The sequence below is a fragment of the Nematolebias whitei genome, chromosome 5, assembly GCF_014905685.2.
Source record: "Nematolebias whitei isolate Nwh7 chromosome 5, NemWhi1, whole genome shotgun sequence".
In the NCBI taxonomy this organism is placed as follows: Eukaryota; Metazoa; Chordata; class Actinopteri; order Cyprinodontiformes; family Rivulidae; genus Nematolebias; species Nematolebias whitei.
Window position 1 is genome coordinate 1639196 of NC_056502.1, and position 12478 is coordinate 1651673.

Below are 12478 nucleotides of genomic sequence, written 5' to 3' on the forward strand. Positions count from 1 at the left end.
CTCCAACCAACGCCTGACCTCCAACCAACGCCTGACCTCCAACCAACGCCTGACCTCCAACCAACGCCTGACCTCCAACCAACGCCTGACCTCCAACCAACGCCTGACCTCAAACAAACACCTGACCTCCAACAAACACCTGACCTCCAACAAACACCTGACCTCCAACAAACACCTGACCTCCAACCAGTGGCTGAATGCTGGGGACATCAGGATGTGGATGGATTACTGCATTACTGATAAAATGATCATGTGATCATTTTAACATGACACGTTACAACAGTGTTGGTCCAAGGAATGGTCCAAAGGTGATCAGTATCTGAACAAAGAAAACATCTCGTCTCCACATCAAAACCAAAATACTGAGGGATCTTCAGACCAAATCAATCCAGATATGGATCCATCAAAGAGGAAGAACTGTGGTGTTTAAGAACCAAAACACAGAACTTCCTGCCTGAGAACAGAACTGAGATCCATCATCATCATCCCCCCCCACTGAGAACAAGATGAAGAACCTGGTTACCTGGGAGATGTACTTCTTCCATAGTGGCTCGTCCTCACTGATGTCGAACTCGTTCCAGCCGTGGTACGTTCTCCTGTGGTCCACCTCCTCCTGGGTTAGACCCCGCTGCAGGTCAGCCTGGAAACGCAGGTGACACCATAACGGTTGGTCTAAAGCTCCACCCAGAAAAACCACCTGAACAGGAGGACCCCTCCGAACAGGAGAACATCATGAACAGGTGGACCACCTGAGCTGACACCTGCTCACCTGTAGAAGGTTCTAGTTAATTAAGGGCAGGTTCCTGAGCGTGTTCCACCTGTTCAGACAGGTATTAGTCTCTGAGGAGCTGAGGTGACACGTACCTGCAGGACACACACTACTTCATTAACTGGGAGTTCTGAAGCTTTTCTGGACGTTAGTACTGGGACCATGTTCTCATCTTCAAAGCCGGGCTGGCTCTCGGAAAGCTGCAACACAGGAAACAACAGGTCAGAGCGGAGCGGTACCAGCTGAAGTCCAAACGGGCCCAACTAAAACACCAAGAGCCAACTTTTCCTCGTCAGGCAGGAAGAAGGAGGAGGTTCAGAAAAGATACCATACCATTTTATTTATAAAGCACTTAAAACAGCTACAAGGCCAACCAAAGTGCTGTACAGACAGAACAACAGGTAACACACAAAGCAAAATACAAAATGAGGTAAATCAGAATATAGACATAAAAACTATGCAGATAATGACGACAAACCAGTGTGGAGCATACAGGATCAAACACAGATCATCTGGTGTTGAAAGCTGCTGAATAGTAGTGAGTTTTTAAACAGGACTTGAAAACCGAGAGGGAGGGGGCCTGTCTGACAAGCAGAGGTAACTCGTTCCAAAGTCTTGGTCCTGCTACAGAGAAGGTCCTGTCACCTCTGCGCTTAAGACGAGTTCCTGGAACTGTGAGGAGCAACTGGTCCGCTGACCTCAGGGAGCGTGGTGGGACATACGGTTGTAGCAGATCAGAGATGGGGGGGGGGGGGGGGGGAGAGAAACACTGTTCAGTGATTTGTAGACATACATGAGTATTTTGAACTGGATTCGAAGGTGAGTAAGTAAGATCTGCACAGGTACAGGTGCGTTTCAAGCGGGAGTCAGCTTGGTCGTCTTGAAACAGCAGTGAAGTCTACCTGTGGGGCAGGTCTGGTTGGCAGGCCGCAGACTGATGAAGTCCTCTGGATGGAGGACGAAACGTTTCTCACTTAAAGAAACTGGTCCTGATGACACGAGAGAACCTTTTTGTTGTCACAGCAGATGTTAAGTGTTGAAGTGTGTGGGGTCAGTTCTTTGTTTTGTGTCAGAACAGCCCGCAGACACCTGAAGCCTCCGAGTGGAAGAGGCGAGGTCGTCCTGCTGATAAGGATGAAAACACTTCCTGCTCACTGTCCGCTCAGAGCCTCCTGACGAGGCGCTGAGCTGTGAAACCCGTTCATGACCGGCAAGTACTGACCCGTTAAATGTTCTCGTGTCCTTCGAGTGGCTTATTATTCATCACCCCACCACTCTGTCAGGACTGTAAGGAACCACCTGGACCCAGTTTATAAACCGGGTCAGAACATTTCATTAGCTGCGTCAAAAACTGCTCTCACATCCTGAAACCGCAGAAGTTAACGCTGCGGGGAGCTACAGGGACAGAACTGGGCCACGGTCCTGACCCGGGTCAGCAGAGCAGAACAGATCCTGGTATTTTACAGCTCCGTTCAATGTTTACAGTTTGATGAACCAGAGGAATCCCACCAGTTGGACTTTTAACCACCGAGCCACAGGTCCAACTTCAACCTGAACAGAACCCGAGTCTATCAGAACCGACCGGACGATGACCTCTCTACGTACCGGGCCAAGCTGCACAGAAGAAGTGGCAGAAAATTATGATTTGTTTCTATTCTTTTACAGAAACGGTTTTATCCAAAACCAGAACCAGGTCCAAAGAGGAGAACCAGAACCAGGTCCAGGTTTGTGAAGTCTCCGTCTGAAGTCTGGTTTGACCCGAGGACTTAAAATCTGTTGGAACCTTCTGTCGACTCGTGAACGAGTCACTTCAGACCTTATCTCTGACCCATGATTGTTTGTTCTCTTCAGAGGAGGAGACGTTCTACAGAAAGGTTCTAGTAGAGAACGTGTGTTCTGAATGTTCTTGGTTAAATGGATCAGAATGTGGGTGTGTTCCTCTGAAGAACAATGAACCTGATTGTTCTCTGAACATCTGCTGTCGCCGCACTGTTACAGTCCAAAAGCGATTGAAGTCGGTCTTTGTTTTTAAGCTGCCACATCATCAGGTTTCTGCCCGTGTCCCTGTTAGCAAAATATCTCATGAACCACAGAGTGGACTTTCATGAACCATCAGCTGCTGTCCGTCAGCTTGACAGATCTGGAGCTAAAGGCTGGTGTGGTAGTAGCAGAGAGTCGTTCACAGATTAAACAGCAGATTCCTTTAAAAGCTTCAGTCCTGCGGTAGTTTCTGGTGGCAGCTGTACAAAAGGTTGATGGTCAGCAGTAAAGTTCAGGGTACTTGCCTCCAGTTCCTCCTGCTGCAGACCTTCATCTGGACTTTGTTTCTTGCACCGGACTAACGAACCAAAGTCAAACATTCTGGGACGGACGGCTTCAAAATGCCTCGACGTGACGGGAGCAGAGAAACATGAAGGACGAGTCCGGATACAACACGGGTCTTTGAGCTGACACCGTCAGCAAATCCTGAGGAGTCAAACAATCACACCTCCTCCCTGCTGCACCTCCTCACAGCCGTACCTTTGTTTACACGGCCAATCAGCTGGCTTCTTACAGTCCAGCTGGAGGATTCCGCTGAGCTTAAACAAAAGCTACAAACACAAAACAAAGAATCTCTTAATGACTGCCTTCATTAAAGTTTCCTCCTGAAGCTGAAGTATGTGAGGCCTGAAGTGACGCGGTGGTTGATCCGGTCCTCAGGTCTTTAGGTTTCACTTCTAATGACGCAGAACTTCTCTGGAATCTGTTAAAGTGTTCTGGATCAACAGTTCTCCAGAGCTTCTGAACGTCTTGCTGATGTTTCTCTGTTTCAGTTCTTGAACTTGACCTCTGACCTCATTCAGGTATGAAACGCTCCTAAACTCACAAGACGGGCCAGAGTGGTGCCGACACACAAACAGAGACGGTTTCTGACGTTTAACGGATGAAGAACAGCGTTTCAGCTGAAATGAGGTCATGGATCTGCAGCTGCAACAACAGGTTTATCTGGTGCGGTGTCAAGGTCTGGCACAAAGACGGCGTTTAACGTCGGCTCCTCAGAGGAGTTCGTCTCCACCGGGCAGGAGGCGACAATCCTTTAATTCAATCAGCTTCTTCCAACAGCAGCCGAGTGTGATGTGGGACAGACTCGACCTGAACACCAACGCTCCGGTTAATGAGGGAGTTCAACAGGTACCTGCTTCTCTGCACAGATGAACACTAGGTCCCAGTAAGGTCAGCTCTTCTGCGAGGAACTGTTAGATCATCAGATGATTCTGTCGCACTAATGGGGTCAAACAGGATCTTCTGAACATCTGACAGACCTACAGAAGAGAAGTCATCTCTCTGACCCTTTTGTCTGTCATTACGCCACTACGTGGCACCAAGGAGCACGGGGGCGGGTTGGCTTCGACCCCTCAGGTGTGGGAGTCCCGTCTGCAGGAGACTTAAACAAATGACTGATGCAGATCCGTTAAACTCTGAGGGTCTGTGACCAGCCAGACGTGTCGGCGCTTGGAACACGCAGTGTGTGCACGGCTCGTCGAACTGCACGGAGCACCTCCACCGACGACAACACAGTGTAGTGCTGCGTGTGGACTTCAGATCTCATCCTAAAGGCTCCCAGACTCGTGTGGTCCTCAGTCCACATGGAAACTGTGCGCTCTGTCCACAGACGGTTCACACTTCATACTCGAGCGTCCACCCAGAGCGGCTGCAGACCAGCTCTGCAGGCAAGGGGCGTTTACCTTCAGGACAAACTGAGGTCTCCGATTGGTCATTTGTTGACACGCCTACTGGATTGATTGACAGGTCACAAAAGAAAGAAAGAAAAAAGAGCTGGCAGCAAGCGGCAGCGGTGTTCTGTTATATGTCGTTAATAACAAGTTCCAAAAATAAACATTAAAAATTAAAAACATGGAGCGCTGGTCCTGCAGCCCACACATCAGACCAGCCCACCAGGAAATCTCCAGACCCTCCGGCAGCCACGCTGGACCTGACTTTAATTAGCTCGTGACAAATTCCTTCATTTCTCACCATTTCAGTCATGGAGTCAACGGAGGAGGAAGAAGAGATCATTTGACTCTTGGGAAAAAAACAAGACAAACCCATTAAACCCGATCAGGACGACGAAGAGAAATTTAATACATCGGTGTCACAAACAAAACAGTCTGTCACCAGGCAGTTTATTGTGCGACACCGAATACGCAGTCGTAAACATTGATCGTTGCAAGAAAATGTCCTGCAGGCGTCCACTTCGACTCTAATCCAGTACACACGGACCTCCACGGACTGAGGTCCGCCCGAGTCTGTGGGAGCCTTTACTCACATCCTCCGGCCCGTTCTTCAAGAAAAGATCGTATTGTTGCTAAACTGCCTCCAAACTTTTGACCAGCAAGACAACCACCACCTTCAGTCAACACGCACGCACGCACGCACACACACACACGCACGCACACACACACACACACACACACACACACACACACAGATTTATTGATTCGAATGTGCAGCATGTGTTTTCAGAGGAACAACCTGCGATCAGAGATTAGCAACATGTCTGTTCGCACAGATTCTCACGTTAGGATCATAAATAACACCTGAAGTAAACAACAAGGTGAGGCCTGTGATAATCCACACCAAACATCAATCCTTGGCTTCACTGGGACTAAAAGATTCAACTCTGTAAACGGTGGAAGAAAATACACTTTAGAAATAAAGGAATAAACCATGGCTTCCATCTTGATCATTTACCGATCGAAATGTGCTTTAATAACATAAAACCAAGAGTTAAATTTAATTTCTCATTCATTCACTCTCATGTGGTAAATGGACTGTACTTATAGTCCCTTTCTATCTTAGTGAGACTCAAAGCTCTTTACAACATAATCTGTGCCCTCCTTTACTCATTCACACAGCTCTATACTAGATCTCTGATGGGACACACATCGGAGGCAACGAGGGGTTCAGTGTCTTGCCCAGGGACACTTCAGCATGTGACTGGATAGTGGTGGAATGGAACCCCCAGCTCTCCCATTGGAGGAAGACTGCTCTAACCACTCAGCCACAGCCGCCTCATATATTTCTCATCACTTCCTGTTTGGATTCTGTGAAATTAAAGCTGGGTTTGGACCGGGACAGAGACGTTATGATCCCCAGAGTACGAGCTCATCAACCTGATCCGGGCTCACTTTGAGTCTCAGGTGACACACGTCCATCAAAAGCTTGGTTAGGAATAAAACTGATTAAATAAAGACGCTGTCTGAATCACAAAGATGCAACAATCTGTGTCAAAATAAAGAAATACTCATCTTTACTGTTCACACACACATCATCACTTCTTTATGTTTTCATGTTGTGTTGTTCATTGGTGGGTCACAACCTGCTTTACAACCAGGTAAGTGCTCATTTGCAGCATTGCTGAAGTGATGTTGTTCAACGGTTTACTTGTTGTTCATTCCACCTTTATTTCTACAGGTTAATCCCATTGAGCCTCGAGGACTCAGTTACAAGAGACCTGATTAAACAAAGAGTGATGACAACAATAGACAGTTATAAAAAGGCATACAGATTTTTTTTTTTTATACAAATAAGATGCAAAAAAAAGGTAACAAAAACAGCTAGATTATAAGGAGAATGTAGAAAATTAAAACTTAAGTTTGTGTAAAAAAACAACGTAAAAACATACGTTAGACATCATTAGCTGTCAGTGCACACAGAACTTGTCAAAAAGGTCCATCTACTCCGCTCCCGTTTCCTGGAACACCTTGTAAAAAGATCTGAAGCTCTCGACCTTTGACCTCTCGGAGTGACTTAAACAACTGTTAAGTTCATGGCAACACCAACGCAGACGTGTTCCTGTTTTTTAATATTCTACATCACTTTATAATGTAGCTGTTTTTGTTTCATGTGCATTTAATTTCTTCCATTAACTTTTCATTTTATATGCTTTTATAGGATTGTCTGTTGTCTGAAGCTCAACCGTGTTCTTTGTTAAACCAGGTGTCTCTTGTAAATGAGTCCTCGAGGCTCAGGGACACTAACCTGTAGAAATAAAGGTTGAATTAAAAGAACATGCTTTTATTTTGCTCAGTTTGTACAGAACCGTGACAGATCACGCGTTCTGACGAAGCCACGATGTAACGTGATCCCTTCTCCCCACGGAAACACCTGGCTCACCTGATGGGGGCGGGGCCTCGGGCTGCAACTTGAAACCTGCAGCATCTTTACAGACTTGTTAGCATCGGTTAGCTCGTTAGCTCGCCCAAAGTGGGACCCTCGGTCCGCTTCAATGACACAAAACAAGGACAAGCAGTGAAAACACCGCCCGAGAAGCACCTTCCCGCCCCGTCACCCAGCACGAAGGTCCAGCTCACCACTACCGGTACCGTCTTCTCCTCCCCGGTGTCAGCAGCGGGCTAACAGGCGACACCGTGAGCTCAACTTCGGGCAGGAACTAGTCAAACACACGGCCGCCGCCGGAGCTTTCGTCGCTGAAAACCGTCAGTTTAATCAGAACCCAGCCCGGTTCGGGCTTTTAGTCCGGTACCGTTCTAGCAACAAAGTCCAAATGTGTTAGTCTTACCAGCAGCTTCCGTTTCTTCAGCATCTTCCGCAAAATCCCACCGAGGAGCTTTCCTCCAGCAGAGAACAGAGTCCACCATGTTAGCTTCATTAGCGTAGGGCGTCACAACACTTCCGGAAAACGCTTCAAAATAAAACAGTCAGCTCTAACTCGCCGGAAGTGTTTTTTATTTTACTGCGCTTCCGGTGTCTGTGACCCGGATTCATAACAACAGCTGAAGCCGCTGTTAGCTTGTTGTTTACTGAAGTCAGGCTAATAGTTGTGTGGATTCTAACAGTGACGGACCGGACAAGAGGAACGTTGGACGGACCCAGTGGTTAAAGTTCGACGGTGTTGAGCTAACACTGTTAGCTGCCGCTCGACGGAACCGCAGCTGTTAGCGGCTAGGTAACAGCAGCCCGTGAACGTTACATCTGCAGTCCGTGAACGTTACATCGGTGGGGTGTTGGATTTGTCTCATGGTTTTCAGTGTTTTGAAGGGTTAGCCGTGAGAAATGGTGGTTGCGTCACATCTTGTTTGTCCACCCAGCGGGACATCTCGGTGTGGAAAACCAACATTTTTATTATGAAGTGTTTTCTGGACCTGGTCTGTCAAGTGATCAGCACGCCTGGTAAAAGCAGCGAAGTTGTATTTTTACTGCCAAAATTATAATCTAATCTGTATTTTATTTAATCTTAGATTTAACGATACTAAGTGTTTACAATTTTAACTGAAATTAGTTAAAAATTGTTGAACTTGAAACAGCAAGCCAGTTTCCCATCAGCTTTTTTCCTCACCTCTTCTGTGATAAACAAAGATAATCTGAATAAAATGCTAGAAGAAAAGGTCCAGATCTTCTAATTTATTTAGTCTTGTTCTTTGTAGCAGAGGAAACATCCTTCTGGTTCAAATCTACCATTAAAGGGAGTTTCCACCATTTTCAGCAGGAAACTCTGAGCTTACAAAGTCCAGCTGACACGACTTCACAACGATTTGTATTCTTTTATACACGAATGAGAACATTTGAGCTCAGACGACGACCGTAGATCTACTGCAGGTGTCTGTTGTGTAGCTGAAGCTTCATAGGGGGCTTTACAGAACAGAATCTAAAAGATATAAATAAAGACTAGTTTTAAACCTTATTCTTAAAACTAGTCCATCAGCAGTTCTTGGAGATTTGTGACTTTGGTTTTTGGTTTTCTCAGACGTTCTGAGGCGTGATGGGGAACCAGCTGGCGGGCATCGCCCCCTCTCAGATCCTCTCTGTGGACAGCTACTTCTCGGACATCCACGACCACGAGTATGATAAAAGTCTGGGCAGCACTCGCTTCTTCAAGGTGGCCCGGGCCAAACACCGGGAGGGCCTGGTGGTGGTGAAGGTCTTCGCCATCCAGGACCCGTCGCTGCCGCTGACCGCCTACAAGCAGGAGCTGGAGGAGCTGAAGATCCGGCTGCACTCCTGCCAGAACTGCCTGCCCTTCCAGAAAACCTCCTTGACGGAGAAAGCTGCCATCCTCTTCCGGCAGTACGTCCGGGACAACCTGTACGACCGCATCAGCACGCGCCCCTTCCTCAACAACGTGGAGAAGCGCTGGATTGCCTTCCAGATCCTCAATGCCGTGGACCAGGCTCACAAGGCCGGCGTCCGCCACGGAGACATCAAGACGGAGAATGTGATGGTGACCAGCTGGAACTGGGTCCTGCTCACCGACTTCGCTAGCTTCAAGCCCACCTACCTGCCCGAGGACAATCCCGCAGACTTCAACTACTTTTTTGACACGTCGCGGCGCCGCACGTGCTACATCGCCCCCGAGAGGTTCGTGGACGGAAGCATGTTCACCACGGAGAGCGACCAGAACACGCCGCTGGTGGACCTGACCAATAACAACCAGAGGAGCAGAGGAGAGCTCCGGCAGGCCATGGACATCTTCTCTGCAGGTACAGACTCACCTGGAGGGGACCCAGAGCCTGAGACAAACATGTTGGGCAGAGTTAGGTCTCAGTAAGAGTTTATTTGAGCCCATAGGACTGTTTATAAATCTGGTCATTAGTTCTTGATTCAAAGAATGAGAACACGACATGCTGACTCGGCGTTTGTGTTTCCAGGCTGTGTGATCGCAGAGTTGTTCACGGAGGGCGTTCCTCTCTTCGATCTGTCCCAGCTGCTGGCGTATCGTAAAGGTCACTTCCAGGCGGAGCAGGTCCTGCTGAAGATCGAGGACCGCAGCATCAGAGAGCTGGTAACCCTCAGGTTTATAAAAACAGATCTCTGGTGTTTGCTGAGGACTAGTGATCAGGTGTTTCAACGTTTGTGAGGCTCTGAGCTCTCTGGTTTTCCTCAGGTGGCTCAGATGGTTCAGCGGGAGCCTGAGAAGCGTCTGACTGCAGAGGAGTATCTTAAGCAGCAGAGAGGGAAAGCCTTCCCCAGCATCTTCTACACCTTCCTGCAGCCGTACATGGCTCAGTTCGCCAAGGAGACCTTCCAGTCTGCGGACGAGCGGGTGCTGGTCATCCGCAAAGACCTCGACAACATTCTGCACAACCTGCGGGGAGGTGAGGCGGAGCTTCTGACACCCGGGGAACCGTAGAGGGAACATTTAAATCAGACCTCATGGGAGAATGAAAATCATGTAAAGCTCCTCCTCAGTGTTGACTGACAGCCCATCTCTCCTCAGGCTCCGCCTCTTCATCTCAGGAGGAGGACGATGACGTGCTGAGCTCCAGGGAGGAGCAGGGCCTGGTGGTGCTGGTGTCTGTCATCACTTCCTGTCTGCAGACGCTGCACTCCTGTGACTCCAAGCTGGCAGCGTTGGAGCTCGTCCTCCACCTGGCTCCGCGACTCGGCGTGGACATCCTGCTGGACCGCATCACGCCGTACCTGCTGCACTTCTGCAACGACCCCGTGCCCCGCGTGCGTGCGCAGGCCGTCCGCACTCTGACCAAGGTGCTGGCGCTGGTGAAGGAGGTGCCAAGGAACGACGTGAACATCTACCCAGAGTACATCTTGCCGGGCATCGCCCACCTGGCTCAGGACGACGCCACCATCGTCAGGCTGGCGTACGCAGGTCAGGAAGTGTGGGACCTGTTCTGACCTCGTCTCATCAGCTGCTGCTCACCTCACATCTTTGTGTTGATGCTCAGAGAACATCGCCCACCTGGCAGAGAGCGCGCTGCGCTTCCTGGAGCTGGTCCAGGAGAACAACGTGAACACGGAGCAGGACCTGAGCGGAGAAGATGCCGAGGAAACCAACCACCCCAACGAGAACTACGACTCCGGTACGGACAGCTCTGACTCCGTGGTGTGGTGGGACGTGTTTCAGCTCAGGTTGGTTGAGAGCAGCACTCAGGTCAGGAGGAAATGGTAAACTTCTCGCTCCTGAAGAAGTTTGGTGAGTTTGAATCCTGAGTTCTATCTTCATGGAGCTCAGCCTCCTCCGTCTGCTCCTGGTTCCCTGCAGCTGATGGAGGGCAGTCATGTGACTCAACCTCTGAGTGTGGAGCCACATTTCAGAATAAAATGTCAAAACATCTGGAAATCTACCAGAGCAAAGTCAGAATGAAACCGTTTGATGAGTTGTGTTTGCAGTGAGGAGTTTTCCTGTGGGATCTCTGAACAGAACCGTGTCTTGGTTCAGAGCAGAGTTCTGCTGGGTGGTTCTGCAGAGCTTCTTTACTGTTGTTCCCTCAGAGCTGCAGGCGCTGCACGAGATGGTGCAGCAGAAGGTGGTGACGCTGCTGAGCGACTCTGAGAACATCGTCAAACAGTCCCTGATGGAGAACGGCATCACGCGTCTCTGCGTGTTCTTCGGCCGGCAGAAGGCCAACGACGTGCTGCTCTCCCACATGATCACCTTCCTGAACGATAAGAACGACTGGCACCTGCGGGGCGCCTTCTTCGACAGCATCGTGGGTAAGAAGCCGCCCCGCGCTCCGTGTCGCCTCTCGGGCTCAAGCAGCGGTGTGACGGTGTTTGTGTTGAAGGCGTGGCTGCGTACGTGGGCTGGCAGAGCTCCTCCATCTTGAAGCCCCTCCTGCAGCAGGGGCTGAGCGACACCGAGGAGTTCGTCATCTACAAAGCTCTGAACGCTCTCACCTGCATGTGCCAGCTGGGGCTGCTGCAGAAGCCTCACATCTACGAGTTCGTCGGAGACATCGGTGAGCTCACACGTCTTCCACCGTGAGGCGCGGAGGCTGAATCCTGAACGATCCCCTGTGGTTCATGTGTCCCTCTGTGCTTGCCGTAGCTCCGTTCCTGTGCCACCCCAACCTGTGGATCCGTTACGGGGCCGTGGGCTTCATCACGGTGGTCGCACAGAACCTGAACGTGGCCGACATCTACTGCAAGCTGATGCCCCACCTGAACCCGTTTGTCACGCAGCCCATCATCCAGGTAGGTGCTCACCTTCATGGTCCTCACCCCTTCCGTCCTCACCCGTCTTCAGCGCCGCTCCATCCCCTCAGATCGATAAGGAGCTGGTCCTGCTGAGCGTCCTGAAGGAGCCGGTGAGCCGCTCCATCTTTGACTACGCGCTGCGCTCCAAAGACATCGGCAGCCTCTTCAGACACCTGCTGCTGCGGCAGAAGAAGAGGGCCGGCTCCATCCCCGAGTGTCCGACTCCCGACGACCCGGCCGTTGCTCAGCTCCTGAAGAAACTGCTGTCTCAGGTCAGTCCTCTGGGTCCAGAGTCCTGGGTGGGGACGGGTTCTGCTCGTTGTGCCCAACTTCATGTTTCCTGTTGGGTGTTCAGGGCATGACGGAGGCAGAGGAGGACAAGCTGCTGGCGCTCAGAGACTTCATGCTGAAGTCCAACAAGGCCAAAGCCAACATGGGGGACCAGGGTCACCTGGGAGACGGGGCACAGACCGGGGTCATCGACTTGGCCACGCTCGGCATCACCGGACGACAGGTGGACCTCGTCAAGCCCAAAGCTGAGGCCGACGACAAGAGAGGTGGGCAGCGTGCACGCACGCACACAAACACACACACCTGTCCAGGTATGTGCGACTTGTTTAGTCCTTGTGCACCAACATCATCAGGACTACAAAGGTCAGAGGTCACTCAGACGTGTTCAGTTTATTTCTGAAGCTCCAAGTCACAACAGAAGTCGTCTCAGGCACTGAACAGAAACATTAATTTATAAAATAATAATTTAACAGAAACATTAAT

The 12478-nt window shown here is 50.0% G+C and overlaps 2 protein-coding genes across 2 annotated transcripts in view; one reads left to right on the forward strand and one right to left on the reverse strand.

Annotated features, from left to right (window-relative positions):
• The window catches only part of atp2c1 (ATPase secretory pathway Ca2+ transporting 1), a 39462-nt gene extending 32028 nt beyond the window's left edge, over positions 1 to 7434 (reverse strand). The window contains exons 1-3 of the mRNA XM_037676055.1: positions 7332 to 7434; positions 865 to 969; positions 524 to 640 (exon numbers count right to left, since the gene is read on the reverse strand). Coding sequence (XP_037531983.1) covers positions 524 to 640; positions 865 to 969; positions 7332 to 7421 — 312 coding nt within the window. The 5' untranslated portion in view covers positions 7422 to 7434. The remainder of the gene's footprint in view (positions 1 to 523; positions 641 to 864; positions 970 to 7331) is intronic.
• A 189-nt stretch (positions 7435 to 7623) lies between these two features.
• The window catches only part of pik3r4 (phosphoinositide-3-kinase, regulatory subunit 4), an 18774-nt gene continuing 13919 nt past the window's right edge, over positions 7624 to 12478 (forward strand). Inside the window, exons 1-11 of the mRNA XM_037676054.1 lie at positions 7624 to 7718; positions 8517 to 9249; positions 9418 to 9551; positions 9654 to 9864; positions 9987 to 10376; positions 10453 to 10587; positions 11000 to 11221; positions 11293 to 11466; positions 11556 to 11701; positions 11773 to 11976; positions 12060 to 12261. Coding sequence (XP_037531982.1) covers positions 8532 to 9249; positions 9418 to 9551; positions 9654 to 9864; positions 9987 to 10376; positions 10453 to 10587; positions 11000 to 11221; positions 11293 to 11466; positions 11556 to 11701; positions 11773 to 11976; positions 12060 to 12261 — 2536 coding nt within the window. The 5' untranslated portion in view covers positions 7624 to 7718; positions 8517 to 8531. The remainder of the gene's footprint in view (positions 7719 to 8516; positions 9250 to 9417; positions 9552 to 9653; positions 9865 to 9986; positions 10377 to 10452; positions 10588 to 10999; positions 11222 to 11292; positions 11467 to 11555; positions 11702 to 11772; positions 11977 to 12059; positions 12262 to 12478) is intronic.